Genomic DNA, 16,578 nt, shown 5'->3' with positions numbered 1-16,578 from the left:
GGCAGAACAACCAGAATGACTGCTGGACCAGTCACTATGAGGCACACTGACCACCTCTTGGTCTCTTTTCCCGGCTGGCAGGCTCCGATTGCCTGATGGTGAATGGGGAACTGAGGATGAGTGACAGGGGATGTGAGTGGTGCCAGGCCAAAGCTCCTGCCATACCAGTCACCCCACATACAGAGGGTGACCCATGGTGGGGGTGGGGCTAGCAAGCGGGTGGGAACAGCAGACTTCTCGGTCCCTTCCCCTGGCTGTCAGGCACTGATTACCTGATGGTGAACGGGGACTGGGAGGTTGGTGGCAGAGGGGGGTGGGGCCAGCTGTGGGTAGCCGGGGAAGATGGCCCTGATCACAGGCCTGACCTAGGGACTATACCAGTGCATGAATTTTGTGTGTTGGGCCTCTAGTCCTATTTATTAAAAGGCTAATTGCAAATCAACCAAATGGTGGAATGACCAGTCGCTATGACGTGCACTGACCACCAGGGAGCAGATGCTTAATGCAGGAGCTGTTCCCTGGTGGTCAGTGTGCTCTCTCAGGGGAAGTACCATTCAGCCAGAAGGTAGGCTCACGGCTTGTGAGTGCAACGATGGTGGCAGAAGCCTCTTCTGCCTCCATGGCAGCGCTAAGGATGTCTGTGGGAGTGGGCCTAAGCCATCAGTCGGACATCCCTCGAGGGCTCCCGACTGTGAGAGGGCACAGGCTGGGCTGAGGGACTCCCGAGTACACAAATTTTTGCATCAGGCCTCTAGTTAGATAATATAAAATCTTTGAGAACAAAGAATCTCACCTACTTTTGTGTCACAGCACAAAGAAAGAATTTGTCAGTAAATGAAAGACTCTCTAAGGTTGGCAAACAATTTCAAGTTTAAAACTATTATAAAAGTTATTTTTTTACATATACCATACCAATAGGTGGCAGTGTTACCCCATGAAAAAAGACATTAATAAAAGTTGAAAATGTCTTAACCTGAATTTCCAAACCTGGTAATGATAATGTTCTGGGTTAAAAATGGATAAGAAAAAGTAGGTTTGATTATTATTATTTTTTTTCTATGCAGGCCAGCTTTTCTTTGAATAAGCCAAATGTCATAGAAATCCCCACCCGCTTCATTCATCCTGAGCCACAGAGATCTCCAATAAAAAACTTGACTTGGATACCTCTCATTGCAAAGGCCTGTGGGAGTCTGAGGTGCTTCTTGAGATTTCTGCACTATACTGACCCAGAATAAACAACCACACCTGAGCTCCCTGTATGATGCTCACTAAAAGCCCATTCCCATAAAACGCTCATGAGTTTAAGAGCCTTTAGTGAAGATTTGGAGAAAGGATAGCAGCAAAGTTTACATAGTAGTTACATAAATAACCTAGAGTGAGTCAGTCAGCTTCCCAGGTTTCATGATGTTCTTTGGCTGCCCACCACCATGGAGTTTTACTGAATTACTTTATTTCAGTTTTTCTTTTTCTTTTTCTGGTTGGCTCCTCTTTTACCTTAGTCCTGTAACTTCAGATACACCCTCCTAGCTGGCGAGCCCCCCCTCCCCCCATCTCCTTCTAGCTCCCTGCTTCTCTTTTCCACTTCCTCTCCATCATTTTCTGTCTCTCCCTACTTCCCCCAAACCACCAAGCTGCTCTACGGTAGGGGTCTCTTCATTAAGTGTGATTCCTCTCCCCAGAAGATATTGATAGCAGCTGATTAACCTGAAATAGAAAGCAAAACAATCTTTTGCTTTTCGTTGTAATAAAAATATTTTATTATGTGCCCTGAAGACATTTAAAAAATTGTAATCACATTTTTTTTACCTGCTGATTGCAGGATTTTTCTTACCAGGTTGTTATTAATGAGGTTCTTAATGTTCTTTACTCCTTCCTCCATTTTCCCTGTGCCTAAAAAATAAATCTCCCGCGATTTATCTTATTTGCTACTTATGCTCCTCCCTGCCCTGCCCCTTCTTAGTATTTTTTTATCTGTGTGTCTTAGTGTGGTTTCAGGATTAGTGCCATTTGCAAATTGCGATTAACCACCAATAGGGGACCATTCTCCTTCTTAAACTTTTATTATGAAAAAATTTAATATAAAAAAATTTGGAAGGTTGTTGAAAGTGTGTGTTACCTAGGCTCTATGCTTGTTAACATCGTGCTTGCTTTACATCCTTTCATTTTATTTTTTGATGGATTTCAAAATAAGTTGCAGGCAGCTTTGCACAGTGGCAGTATCATAGCCAATGAAGTTTGTCCGAAGCATGATTATTACTAATTGAAAATAAAATAAGTTGCAGACGTAAGTGTACTTCATTCCCAGACATTTTATCATGTTTATAATTAATTGGGTTTAATATTTCTCAGTTCATTTTTTTAAAGGTAAAATTTATATAATAGTGAAATCTAAATCTTAGGTGAAATCTAAATCATTAGATAAGTTTTGACACATGCAAAAGCCTGGGTGTTTTTTTTTCAAGGCAAATTGCAGGCATACTTCTAGAGATTTTAGCATGAATATCCTACCTCTATCAAGATATAGAGGATATATATGGAGGTTTGTTTTTTATATACAGAGAGTAGAAAATGTTTAAATTCTGGACTTTTCCAAGCTTGAGTAAACTGATGGAATAAAATTACTATAGTAGAAGGCTGAGGTCTACAAACTGCGGCTCGTGAGCCACATGTGGTTCTATGGCCTCTAGAGTGTGGCTCTTCCACAAAATACCACGGCCTAGGCGAGTCTATTTTGAAGAAGTGGCGTTAGAAGAAGTTTAAATTTAAAAAATTTGGCTCTCAAAAGGAATTTCAATCATTGTACTGTTGATATTTGACTCTGTTGACTAACGAGTTTGCCAACCACTGGTATAGGGATTATAGGAGAGTTTTATTTTATAGGTGCAGAAACACTTTTCAGATTAGGGTCTGCATCTGTGCTTTTTGTTTTCTTCAATTTCATCTCTGTGACAAGTAAGCAGAAACACTCAGAAGGGAAATGGCCAGTGTGTGTATTAAAAGCAGGAAGTAGGTCTATTTTTTGATATGTATCTTTGAAATGTTTTATACCTTTGGCATTCAATAAATATTTCTTGTCACTAGATAGGCTGGCACTAGAATTTACTGGTTCTATGTTATGATCATTGCTTGTTCACCTAGAAAACAACGATGGGGTCATAGAATTCAAAGCCATGGAGAACATCAGTCATCTTTCTCAGCTCTTCATCAGTTACTACTTACAGTAGGCTTTAAGGTAGACAATATGATACTGAGAGCTTCTCAAGGGCACAGAGGTGAAGAAAGAATGGCAGCAGGATTCAGGCAGAACAGCGTTGATGTTCTAGCAGTAAAGAGACATTGATTCTGAGTTCTCTTATGTTCCTGATAGGAGTTTCAGTCCTGTGCTCCAGTGTTCCAGGGCCTGCAGGAGCATGCAGATAAGTAATGACTTACTTTATTTATTTATTTACTTATTTAATTTATTTAACTAGAGGCCCAGTGCACAAAATTAGTGCAAGGGAGGGGGGCCCCCTCAGCCCAGCCTGCATTCTCTCTAATCTGGGACTCCTCAGGGGATGTCTGACTGCTGGGATCAGACCTAAAAGGGCAGTTGGATATCCTTCTCACAATCCTGGGCCACTGTCTCCTAATTGCTAACCTGCCTGCCTGCCTGGTTGTTCCTAACTGCCCCCCTTTCTAGCCTGATCGCCCCTCAGGGCCTCTGCGTGCCAACCTGATCATCCCTGCCAGCCTGGTTACCCATTACTGCCCCCCTGCACCAGCCTAATAGCCCCCAACTGTCCCCCTCTGCCAGTCTGGTTGCCCCTCACTCTCCCCCTGCTGGCCTGGTCACCCCACACTGCCTGCTGTTCAGTCATTTGGTCGTCCCTCACTAATCCCCCTGCCAGCCTGGTTGCCCCATGTAGCCTGCTTGTTCAGTTATTTGGTCGTCCCTCATTAACCCCCTTGATGGCCTGGTCATAGGCAGCCATCTTGTGAGGGCATGATGGTCAATTTGTAAATTACCTCTTTATTATATAGGACATTTTTATTTATTTCAAAGAGTAAGGGACGAGGAAAGAGAGATAGAAATATCAGTGGTAAAAGAGAATCACTGACTGGCTGCCTCCTGCATGCTTTCCCTATTTGGGATGGAGCCCGCAATTCAGGCGTGTGCCCTTAACCAGAATTGAACCCGGGACCTTTTAGTCTGCAGGCTGATGCTTTTGTCCACTGAGACAAACCTGCTTCTGCCTACCAGTCCGATCACTCCCTAACCACTCCCCTGCTAGTCTGATCGATATCTAACTGCTCTCCTGTTAAAACGATTACCCTTAAATGCCCTCTACTGCTAGCCTGGTTGCCCCTAACTGTTCTCCCCTTCAGTCCTGGCCACCACCATCTGCCCTCCTTTGCTGGCCTGGTTGCCCCCAACTGCTCTCTCCTGTTGGCTTGGATCCCCTCCCAACTGTCCTCCCCTCCTGGACTGATTGCTCACAACAAGCCTCCCCTGCAGGCCATCTTGTGGTGGCCATCTTGTGTCCATCTTTGACCACATGTGGGCGGCCATCTTTTGTGTTGGAGAGATGGTTAGTTTGTATATTACTTCTTTATTATATAGATATTAGAGGCCACTGCCCGAATGCATGCATGGGTGGGGTTCAGCTGGCCCAGCCCCAATCAGGGCAGGTCAGGGCTGGGTCTGTTGGGAGGAGGAGATGGCAGAAGGTTGACCAGATGTCCTGCCCTGATTGGGGTCCAATCAGGGCCTGGCTGGCTGGGGGGAGGGACCATGGGGAATTGGCCAGTGGGCCCCACCCCCAATTGGTGTTAGGGGGCTGTCTAGGGGAGGGGCTGGCCATGGAGAGGGCTGTGGGCAGTGGGCCAGCTGGCCCCACCCCTGAATGGGGTCGGGGGTGTTGATCAGCTAGGAGAGGGATCATGGATGGTTGGCCAGCTGACCCTGAACCTGATCAGGGTGGGGGGGGGGTAATCAGAAGTGGGGTCAGCCAGGGGGAGGGGCTGTGGGCCAATAAGGGTGGTGGGGACACATAGGGGATGGGGCCAACCTGGGGAGGGGCTGTGAGCCTATTGTGGTCAGGCAGGCCATTCAGCAGCAGGTTGACCAGGGGGAGGGGTCACAGTAGGTTGGCTGTCCAGCCCCAACCCCTGATCAGGCCAGTTTGCTGGCCACAGTGTGCATCATAGCGACCAGTCATAGGTCATTTTGGTTGTTACGGATGATATGTATATGTATATGTATATGTATATGTATATATTTGTTTTGTTGTTCATGCCAGTGACCAGACATTATAACTTTCAGTATGCAGACCGACGCTCTACCACTGAGCCAAACTGGTTTTGGCTCAGACATTATAACTTATTATGTGATTATCCCAATAAATCCTGTACCCATTCAGCACTTGGGGGTGGGGTCCCTCAGCCCTGCCTGCACCCTCTTGCAGTCTGGGAGCCCTCAGGGGATGTCTGACTGCCAGCTTAGCTCTGCAGCAGAGGCAGGAGAGACTCCCACCAACACCACTGTGCTCACCAGCCATGAGCCCAGCTCAGAGCTTCTGGCTGAGCAGCATTTCCCCTGCAGGATCACACTGACCACCAGGGGGCAGCTCCTGCATTGAGTGCCTGGTGGTCAGTGCACATAATAGCAAATGATCATTCCATCTATCTGCATATTAGCCTTTTATTATATAGGATTATTAACTACATCCCTATGTTTTACTTTCCATCACCATGACTTTTCTGTAACAACCAATTTGTCCTTTTTTTTTTTTTTTTAAAAAAAAGATTTTTATTGATTTCAGAGAGGAAGGGAGAGGGAGTGAGAGAGAAATATCAATGATGAGAGAGAATCATTGATTGACTGACTCCTGCCCCACACACTGGGGACCGAGCCCACAACCCAGGCATGTGCCATGTCCTTCTGGTTCATAGGTCAATGTTCAATCACTGATCTTAATCCTTTCACCTTTTTTGCCCTCCCATCTGTCAACCAACAAAAATCTCTTTGTATCTATGAGTCTGTTACAGTTCTGCTTGTTCATTTGTTTGTACATTCAATTGTTAATAGATATGTATTTATTGTTCATATTTTTTCTTTTCTTCTTCTTAAATAAGACCCTTTAACATTTCATATAATACTGGTTTAGTGGTGATGAACTCTTTTACCTTTTTCTTATCTGTGAAGCTCTTTATCTCTCTTTTGATTCTAAATGATAGCTCTGCAAGGTAGAGTAATCTTGGTTGTAAGTTTTTACTTTTAATCACTTTGAATATTTCTTGCCACTCCCTTTTGGCCTGCAAAGTTTCTATTGATAAATAAGCTGACAGTCATATGGACACTCCCTTGTAGGTCACAAACTGCTTTTCTCTTGCTGCTTTTATGATTATTTGTTTTTATTTACTTTTTTGCCTTTTATTTATAACACTAGAAGCCTGGAGCACAAAATTTGTGCATGGGGAATCCCCTCAGCCCAGCCTGCATCCTCTCCAATCCAGGATCACTCAGGGGATGTCTAGAGCGGCAGTCTAACATCCCTCTCGCATTCCTGGACTGCTGGCTCCTAATCACTCACCTGCCTGCCTGCCTGGTCGTCCCTAACTGCCCTCCCTGCCAGTCTGGTCTCCCCTAACTGCCACCCCTGCAAACCTTGTAATTCATCACAACTCCCCCCCACCCCAGCCCCCCCTGCTGACCTGGTTGTCCCAAGCAGCCTGCTGTTCAGTTGTTTGTTCGTCCCTCACTAATCCTCCTGCCGGCCTGGTTGCCCCATGCATCCTGCTTGTTCAGTCGTTTGGTCATCCCTTGGGCCAGCCCTGGGTGGGTGGGCAGCTGCCATCTGAGGCTTGCCTGCACCTCAGGCTTTCCCTGGGTGGCTAGGGAGCTGAGGGAACTGGGGGACTCTGGAGGCAGACATGTGGAGCAGCTGGACCCACCTGGGGGCTGGACCAGCCATGCCATGTGCCTGCCGCCCCAGTAGGGCTGAGGGGCCTGGGCACTGCCATCTTGTAGCTGTGGGCACTGCCATCTTTGAGGGTGTGACAGTCAATTAGCATATTATCTCCTTATTGGTTGTGGGCACCATCATCTTTGAGGGTGAGGCAGTCAATTAGCATATATCCTCCATATTGGCTGTGGGCACCTCCATCTTTGTGACAGTGTGGGGGTCAATTAGCATATTCCCTATTTATTAAATATGATATATATATATTGTGTATATGTATATACATATGTATTCTATATAACAAAAAAGAATAATATGCAAATTGACCGTACCTCTGCTACATCCACAAGCCATGTCCACCAGCCAATCAGGAGCAAATATGCAAATAAAGCCAAACAAGATGGCTGCAGCAGGAGGGAGGCTTGGGTTTCCCTGGCAGTGGAGGAAGCCAAGCTTTCCATCTGCCCTTGCCGGCCCAGGCTTCCACTCAGTGCTACAAAGTTTCAATGATAGAAGATAAATAAATCCCATCAAAAATGACGGCAGCCACAGAGCTGAAGAGAGTATGAGGATTGAGTTGCCCCTGGAGATGGAGGAAGCCAAGTTTTCTGCCTGCCCTGGTGTGCCCAGGCCTCCGCAGAAGGCTACAAAGTTTCAATTATAGAAGATAAATAAATCCCAGATACCAGGGCCTCCGCTTGGGTTGCCAGGGGGCATGGCTGGCCTGAAAACCACCACTAGCTCCTCACCCAGGCCACCCCATGCCCCAAGGAATCCCCACCCTGATACGGGTGCAAACCAGCTGGCCCTCACCCATGCACCAGACCTCTATCCTATCTAATAAAAGAATAATATGCAAATTGACCACCACTCCAACACACAAGATGGCTGCCCTCATGTGGACACAAGATGGCCACCACAACATAGCCAGCAGGGAGGGGAGTTGGAAGGAACCAGGCCTTCAAGGGAGAGCAATTGTGGGCAATCAGGCCAGCAGGGGAGGGCAGTTGGGAGGGACCAGGCCTGCAAGGGAGGGCAGTAGAGGGCGATCAAGCCTGCAGGGGAGAGCAGTTAGGGATGACCAAACTGGCAGAGGAGAGAAGTTGGGAGAGACCAGGCCTGCAGGGAAGGCAGTTGGGGGAGGGGGGGAGTACCAGGCATGCAGGGAAGGGCAGTTATGGGCAAACAGGCTGGCAGGGGAGCAGTTAGGCATCAATCAGGCTGGAAGGGGAGTGGTTAGGGAATGATCAGGCTAGCAGGCAAAAGCAGTTAGGAGCAATCAGGAAGGCAGGCAGACTAGTTGTTGGGAGCCAGCAGTCCTGGATTGTGAGAGGGATGTCCGACTTCTCATTTAGGCCAGATCCTACTGTGTTCGGCCTAAATGGAAAGTTGGATATCCCCTGAGGGGTCCCAGAATGGAGAGGGTGCAGGCTGGGCTGAGGAACACCCCGCTCCTCCTTGTGCACAAATTTTGTGCACAGGGCCTCTAATATATATCTAGCACACTAAATTCATGCACTGGGGGTGGAGGTCCCTCAGCCCAGCCTGCCCCCTCTCATATTTTGGGAGCCCTCAGGGGATGTCCTACTTACAGCTTAGGCTGTAAGCAGGCCTAAACCACAGTCTGGCCTCTCTCTGCTGGAGGTGACTGGGCTGATCAGGGCAAGGCACCCCCCCCCCCCCCCCCCACCCACACACACACACACACTATTGCTGCCACTGCTGGCTATTGTAGCCGTCAAGGTGTTTTAATCAACACAGACTTCAGTCCCTTCACCAAGAAAAAATGACAACTTTCTTTAGGCATTCTCATGATGTGTCTTTCATAGGATATGACATTTCTTTCCTTCTTTCTTTCTTTCTTTCTTTCTTTCTTCCTTTCTTCCTTCCGTCCTTCCTTCCTTCCTTCCTTCCTTCCTTCCTTCCTTCCTTCCTTCCTTCCTTCCTTCCTTCCTTCCTTTCTTTCTTTCTTTCTTTCTTTCTTTCTTTCTTTCTTTCTTTCTTTCTTTCTTTCTTTCTTTCTTTCTTTCTTTTAACATGAGGATATGTTTCCATTAATTTTTAGAGAGAGGGAAAGACAGCAAGAAACATCAGTGTGAGAAGGACACTTTGATTGGTTGCCTCCTGCATCAGCCCTGACCTGGACCCCAGCCAGGGAGGAGCCTGAAACCTAGGTACATTCCCTTGACCAGAATTGAACTCAGACTCTGTGGTCCACAGGCCAAGGCTCTATCCACTGAGCCAAACTGGCTAGGGCAGGATATGACACTTAGCCCCTCCAGCAGCTGACCTTTTTTTTTTTCCTCCGGGAGTGAGGTGGAAAAACCCTAGATCACCTTCTTGGATTCTTATTACCCAAGTGACCAAGAGCACCGTGAGTGGTGGTGTACAGGGAGCTTAGCCAATGAGTGGGCAGAAAAGATGTTTTCTTTGTACTCATGCGCAGAGGACCCCCTGCTCCGGTGTGTGTCAGCTGGGGTGGGGGTGTGCTCCCAGCTGTGCAGTGAAGGCTTGGAGCAGGAACCCCTGTGTGTTGTGTCTCTGCTCCGGCCCACTCGCAGCCTCAGCCTCGTAATGGTCGCTGGGACTGGGGGTAGCATGCAGTCCCCTCTCGCCCATCTGTGCACATAGTTTCTATGAGCTGACCATGAGGCAACCGCCTCCTGAGTTGGTTGTGACACCTTAAGGCATCCCGGCTAATTTGCATAATACCTCTCTCTCTTTCTCTCTGTCTCTCTCTCTCTTAGTGTGAACCTTTTGAGTTCATCTTGCTTAGGACTCTCTGTGCTTCCTGGGCTTATGTGTTTGTTTTTCTTTTCTTTTTTTTTTCTCACCAAGTTAGGGATGTTTTTTGTCATTATTTTTTCAAAAAAGTTTTCAATTTATTGCTGTCTCTCTTCATCTTTTGGCACCCTCATAATGCAAATATTAGTATGCTTGAAGTTGTCCAAAAGGCTCCTTATATTATCTCTATTGTTTTGGATTCCCTTTTCTTTTTGCTCTTCTGATTGGGTGTTTTTTGTTTCCTTATATTCCAAATTACTGGTTTGATTTTCAGTTTTATTGACTCTACTGTTGATTCTCTGTAAATTATTCTTTATTTCAGTTAATTAGCTTTTATTTCTAATTGGTTCTTGTGGGAATTACATTTAGCTCGATTTCAAGTGGTTCTGAATGATGGTTGTTCTGTAGTATAGTTGTAATTTTGATGTTAAACCTGGGTCATTTAGAGAGATGCAAATCAAAACAACAATGCGGTACCATCTCACACCTGTCAGAACGGCCAACATCAACAAATCAACAAATGACAAGCGTTGGCGAGGTTGTGGAGAAAAAGGAACCCTCGTGCACTGCTGTTGGGAATGCAGACTGGTGCAACCACTGTGGAGAACAGTGTAGAGTTTCCTCAAAAAACTGAAAATGGAACTCCCATTTGACCCAGTAATCCCACTCCTAGGAATATATCCCAAGAAACGAGAAACACCAGTCAGAAAGGATATATGCACCCCTATGTTCATAGCAGCACAATCTACAATAGCCAGAATTTGGAAACAGTCTAGAGGTGCCCATCAGCAGATGATTAGATCTACACAATGGAATACTTTGCTGCCATAAAAAAAGAAGGAATTCTCATCATTTGCAGCAACCTGGATGGAATTGGAGAACATCATGCTGAGTGAAATAAGCCAATCAATGAAAGAGAAACACCACATGACCTCACCCATTTATGGATAATAAAGAACATTATAAACTGCCGAACCAAAAGATAGATATAGAGACAGTAAAGCAACAAGCAGACTGTCAAATTACAGCAGGTAGGGTAGGGAGATCTGGGGGAGATAATAGATCAACTGAAGGACTTGTATACATGCATATAAGTACAACCAATGGACATAAAACTCGGGAGGGAGGGTATGTATGGGAGGTGGGGGCAATGTTAAGATATGTACACAGATAATAATTTAATAAAAAAATAAAAAAAATATGTACACAGATAATAATTTAATAAAAAAAATTAAAAAAAACCAAAAAACAAAAACAAAACTTGGGTCATTTAAATACTCTTTTGTAGTTAGCCTTCCAGTGAGTAAGATAGGTATTTAAAAAGAAACAGAAAGTGAACTCCTGGGAAGAGCACATAAAAGGCATATTAGGAGACTAGGACCTTTACAGGAATGGTTGTCAGAGCAGGTTTCTGTAGAAACGACAGCTGGTCGAAACAGGAAGGATGAGATGAAGCTGGCCATGAGACAGAATAGTAGGTGTGGAGTACATTTGCAGGTAGAGGGGAAAGCAAATGCAAAGTATTTAATGTGGGAAAGAACATGGATGTTCAACATACTGAGCAATGTGGCCAGAGCTTCCTGAGTTAGAGGGAGTGTGATGTGAGGTAGGGTTGTAGACAGGCAGGAACCAGATTCTGTCGCCCTTTTTAATGCCATGGTGATAAGAATTACATTTTCTATTAGCTGGAATGGGGGCTTGTTGAAAAATTAGAGAAGACAGATGACCAAACTTGGGTTTTAAGACCGTTTAGTATTATTTTACATATAATTGTCAAAATGTAATTAAAAGTTAAAAAAAATAAGTCCACATTATTTTATGCATAATTTCTAAAATATGACTGGTGGAAATGGTGGTGCTAGATGTTAGTAGCAATTTGGGGCAATAGTATTGGCTTTTAAGATGAATAGTTACTCTCATTGAAGATCTCTTACCCGTCAATCAGTAAGATCTGTTCCATATACATATCTTTGGATAAATTTTCTTGAAAAATGAACTACTATAGCAGAGTTAGGATTCAAAACACTGTCTGTTTCACTTCATTTTACCAAGGTTCAATGCTTTATTGTCCTTTGTAGGGGGGAGGGAGAAGAGCTGAAAATTGAGTGAGGGAAGCAATCTTATAATATGTTTATTGAATAAATGAATGCAAATATTTCTCATGTGGGATACTGGCTAGGAAGACAATACTGTGAAGTAGAATAATCAAATTGAATTTCCCTATAAGGACATTATCCTGGAAAAGAATAGCAGAGTTAGCTTTGATTAGAAGTTAACATTCACTGATTTTATGCTAAACCAGTACCATAAAAACATTAGAAAGCATGCATGCGGATAAGAAAATTAAAACCATGATTATAATATTAACAACCTACCATTTAATCTTAATTTGAGACCCAGGAAAGGAGTTGGGCATGCTTGGTAGATCAGCCTTTGGAGGAAGTATCTGTGCAGGGCAGAGAGGGCCTGAGCTCTGGAGCTGAGAGCAGTAATTGTGAGTAAAGCAAGGTAGAAACAGTCCTTAACGCTTAAGTGTTGCCTGTTTTTATTCGATAACATGAATGAATATATGTTGTTGAGCCCTTTGAATATTACATTACTTTAACTTTTCATTTTAAAGCTTTTGGAGAGCTTAAAGTAAGAGAGCTAACAGTGGACAGCAGAGGATCAGGAAGGATAAAAGGTAGAAATCAGATTAACTGGATGAGAAACAAGGGTCAAAAGTAAGGTCATTGAGACCTGGAGTGGGAAGTGGTTGCAGGAGCCTGGGACAGGGTATAGTCATAGTGTTTAAGAGGAGACAGGTAGAACGCCAGGCCTCTGACTCTAGAATGGTTGGCACAGTCAATCCTGGAGTTTTCTTTTTCTGCAATCATAGCTCCTTGGAGGCCAAAAGACATTAGCCAGCTATGCGCTAGCAAAGCATTGTGAGTTCTGATTTGGGGTTTGGATTGACTGTTGATTTTATGTTAGTTTCATAGAGAAATTATTTTTTGAATAGGCCCCATGGACTGATTTGCCCAATTCTGGAAGCTCAAGCCAACAAGCAAGAGGAGCTAGCCTCTGAGGGCTCTGCCCTGTGCGGCCTCTATTCCAACCTGGAACTCCGAGACAGGGGAGCTTTGGGGACAAGGTGGTCCTGGCCATTCCAGGTGCGGTCTGGGCAAGGGAGTAGGAGAGCAGGGGCCCAGGCCTTCCACGGAGAGATACCTCAAAACCTACTGTAAGGCTTCTGCCTTTGCTCCCACCAAGAAGGCCACCAGCTGCTTTGCCAAGGTCAGGAAGACAGCCAGCTATATGGAGATGCGAGTGGCAGGAGGCCCTGTCTTCCATGGGGCCAGGCAGGTGAGCCACAGACAGGTCCCATGGGTGTAACTGTGGTGCTTGGGGTGCCCTGGTGCAGCGCAGCGGGGAGCAGCAACTGGCTAGTGAAGACCAGGAGGTCTTCAGGCCGGGCCCCTTCAACCCCGACTGTATGACCCTTTGCTTCTTTGGTTACAGTAGGGTTAGATAGGCCTGCACTAAGGAAATAAAGCCTCAAAGGAAAGACAAAACTCTCCTTTGTTCCCAACAGGATGAGCACACAGCACACTTTCCAGGCAGTGGAGTGGCTGAACTGTTTGATCTGCCCCTTTTGGTCAAGCTGTCCATGATCCCAGGAGCAATAATTTATACCATACGACGAAGTTAAGTGAAAAGGTAATTTTCGCCTTCATGTTGGTTGTCTTGCCCATGTCTACTTGGCATGGACTACAAAGACTTTTAGAGTGAGGCGTTACATTATACAAAGTCTATTAAGACAATTCACATTAACATTAACAGAAAAAAAATATCAAACCCAGCTGTAAACCAAGGTATTATTTAGGATTCATGCCAAGCAATTTCATTTATACCAGCTTGCACAGAATCGTGGGTTTTATTCTTATTTCTCTGTTAAGTTTTAGAAGCATATGAATTTTCATTTGTAGCAATACAAGATATACTTACTTAGTGAGATTTTATTTACTTGGAAATAAATATATTTGGTTCAAAGGTGCAAAGTTGTTGGTGCTGACTGGCATTTAATTATGTTGTGATCTTAACAAATTATAACTGTTTACACAACCTTCACTATAGTTATGTTTTGAGAGAAATTCCATCTTATACACAGCAGTGAGGATAAAATGAAATTGAAATGAGTTGACCTGCTTCAGTACTTTATCTTCACTTTATTTTTTCTCCATTTTTTAAATTAAGGTATTATATGTGTAAATATCTTACCATTGCCCCCTCTCCAACTCCCATACATGCCCTCACCCCCCAGTGTTTTGTGTCCATTGGTTATGCTTCACTTTAATGGAAGAAGGCTCTGCCTCCCAGAAGACACTCCATGATTTCCCCCAACCTTCCTATCCAGTCTTACTCCCATCCAGAATCTCAGCTTCCTCTGGTTGGAGTCTTTCATACCTCCTCTCACATATTGAATTTTAAAATTTGTATCTTGATTTTTTTCCTGACTGTAGCACTTGAGATTGTTTGATTTCTTTTATTAGATAAGATCCCAAGAAACAATAACTCTTTAATCCATCATCTTTTATTTTTGAACTAAGTGTTCTTTTTAAAATATTTTATTGATTTTTTACAGAGAGGAAGGGAGAGAGATAGTTAGAAACACTGATGAGAGAGAAACATCGACCAGCTGCCTCTTGTACACCCCCTACTGGGGATGTGCCTGCAACCAAGGTACATGCCCTTGACCGGAATCGAACCTGGGACTCTTCAGTTTGCAGGCCAACGCTCTATCCATTGAGCCAAACCGGTTTCGGCTAATCCGTCATCTTTACTTCTATTATTATTTGGTAAACTTGTTTCCATGCATCTTGAAAAAAGATTTTCCAATCTCTTCATTTTAGATTATTGAGATATAATAGTCATAGTTTAATATTATTTCTTTATACTTTGAATACAGTGCCTTGTGCCTTGACCTGGAAAAGAAAAGGAGGAAATGGAGAACTTAGCATTAGCTTTATCCATTAAAACATATTTTATCCTAGTCTTTTTCATTTCCTCTCTTCCTTTCTTTTCTGGCTCAGGGGCAGAGACTGATGGAGGTGAGTGGAGGAATTGAGTGAGGGTGGATTTTTAGAATAATTCAGATCAGGTGTGTGTGTATGTTTGGGTGTGGGGAGGGGTAGGAATAAGCAATTAGCATTTCACAATCCAAATCTTTCTGTTGCTGGTTTTCCCCGTGTCAAATTCTTCTTGCATGCTTTATTTTGAACAAACATTCCAGTCATTTTCAAACTTTACATTTGTCATCTTTTTAAATCTGTGTTTGCAGCTTTTTCAACCTTCTTATGGTTTTAATCTGACTGATCCTTATTGTCGACTTTTGGACACCCAATATAATAGTCTCCATGACCCACATTTAAGAGCATACCATTCACGTGAAGATGTCCGAAGGAAATTAAAGAAAGGTGGCTACATCACCAGCAATGATGAAGTGGGTTGAAGATTACTTCTTTTTAATCATTGAAGACTTCCAAGACTTGATATAAACTGGCTTCTATACCTCCCTGAAGTGGGGGTGGGAGAGGGGTTTCACTTTTAACTTGGTCATGGGAGATAATGAGAATTATATAAATTACTTAGTATTTTGGGTCAAGGGAAATCAAACAACAGTTGTGTTTCTAAATGATACTACTTCTTCCAACTTTTTTATTTATAATATCAAAATATGATAACTAAATAATTTGAGGATATATTGTAAATTTAATTTTCTGACTGTATCATAGTTCTCTTTCTCTGTCTCCAATGATTTTGTATGCTTGTCAAGGATTATGTCTTATCAAATTTTTAAAAACTCGAGACAAAATAGGAACATGGGTGCTTACTTTGGCAGCACATATACTAAGATAGGAATGATACAGAGTAAGGATGACATGCAAATCCATGATGCCTTCCGTATTTTTTAAAAAGAAAAAAAAATTAGGAACATAGCAATATTAGCCTGATACAATCTTGATAAAACATAAGAATAATTTTGTATTCTAAGTAGAGGCCTGTTGCACAAAGATTTATGCAAGAATGGGCCTACCTTTCCCTGGCTGCTGGCACTGCATTTGCTCTGGCCAGAGCTGCCTTTTCTGCCTTTCCATGCTGCCCAGAGGCCTGGAGCTGCTGGGGCAGTGCAGAATGCCTTTGTCATTGCCATGGCGATGACACACGCATCCCGCCCCACCCCCACCTCCAGGCATATACAATGTGCCTGTATATGCAAATTAACCCACCATATTTGTTGGGTCGTTTTGCATACTTACTCCTGATTGGCTGGTGGGTGTCACAAAGGTACAGTCAATTTGCATATTTCTCTTTTATTAGTGTAGATATGTATTGAATATGTAATTATTATTACACTAGAAGCCCAGTGCAGGAATTCATGCACATTGAAAGGACATTAATTAGAAGAAATATTTTAGAGGCTGAGGAGGGACCATGGGAGTTTGGCTCCAGGGCATGGTGGCCCATCTTGCCAAGTCCTGATTGGTGAGACTCCAGCAGCAAGCTAACTGACTGGTGGGAGTGTCTTCCCTCTGTTGGTCAGTGTGTGTAATAGCAACTGATCAAGTGGTCAACCAATTGGTCAGACACTTAGCATATTAGGTTTTTATATACATAGATTGGTATTTTATTCTACTAACTCCAATTATGTGTACTAAATTCATAAATCATTTAAAAAATAACGAGACTTAGAAATGTCTTGTTGTTTAACAATTGTAGAGAGATACTACTTATAAAATTGTTAGCAATTTATTACTCTTGATACCAAAATGCTATCAAATTGTATATTATTAACATTTTTCCTTCAGAAAGT

The 16,578-nt window shown here is 43.7% G+C and overlaps 1 protein-coding gene and 1 non-coding gene across 2 annotated transcripts in view; both read left to right on the top strand.

The window, feature by feature from the left end:
- LOC118730516 (fibrous sheath-interacting protein 2-like) overlaps positions 1 to 16,578 on the top strand; it is a 32,527-nt gene that overhangs the window by 117 nt on the left and 15,832 nt on the right. The window contains 3 exon segments of the mRNA XM_036458550.2: positions 13,269 to 13,384; positions 13,387 to 13,424; positions 15,046 to 15,207. Coding sequence (XP_036314443.2) covers positions 13,269 to 13,384; positions 13,387 to 13,424; positions 15,046 to 15,207 — 316 coding nt within the window.
- On the top strand, positions 2,200 to 2,338 carry LOC118709728. The gene has a single exon (XR_004985120.1). It is a non-coding gene; the product is annotated as a U4 spliceosomal RNA (small nuclear RNA).

The sequence above is a fragment of the Pipistrellus kuhlii genome, unplaced genomic scaffold, assembly GCF_014108245.1.
Source record: "Pipistrellus kuhlii isolate mPipKuh1 unplaced genomic scaffold, mPipKuh1.p scaffold_m20_p_1, whole genome shotgun sequence".
NCBI classification, from domain to species: domain Eukaryota; kingdom Metazoa; phylum Chordata; class Mammalia; order Chiroptera; family Vespertilionidae; genus Pipistrellus; species Pipistrellus kuhlii.
This window is presented reverse-complemented; position numbering and strand designations above follow the sequence as displayed.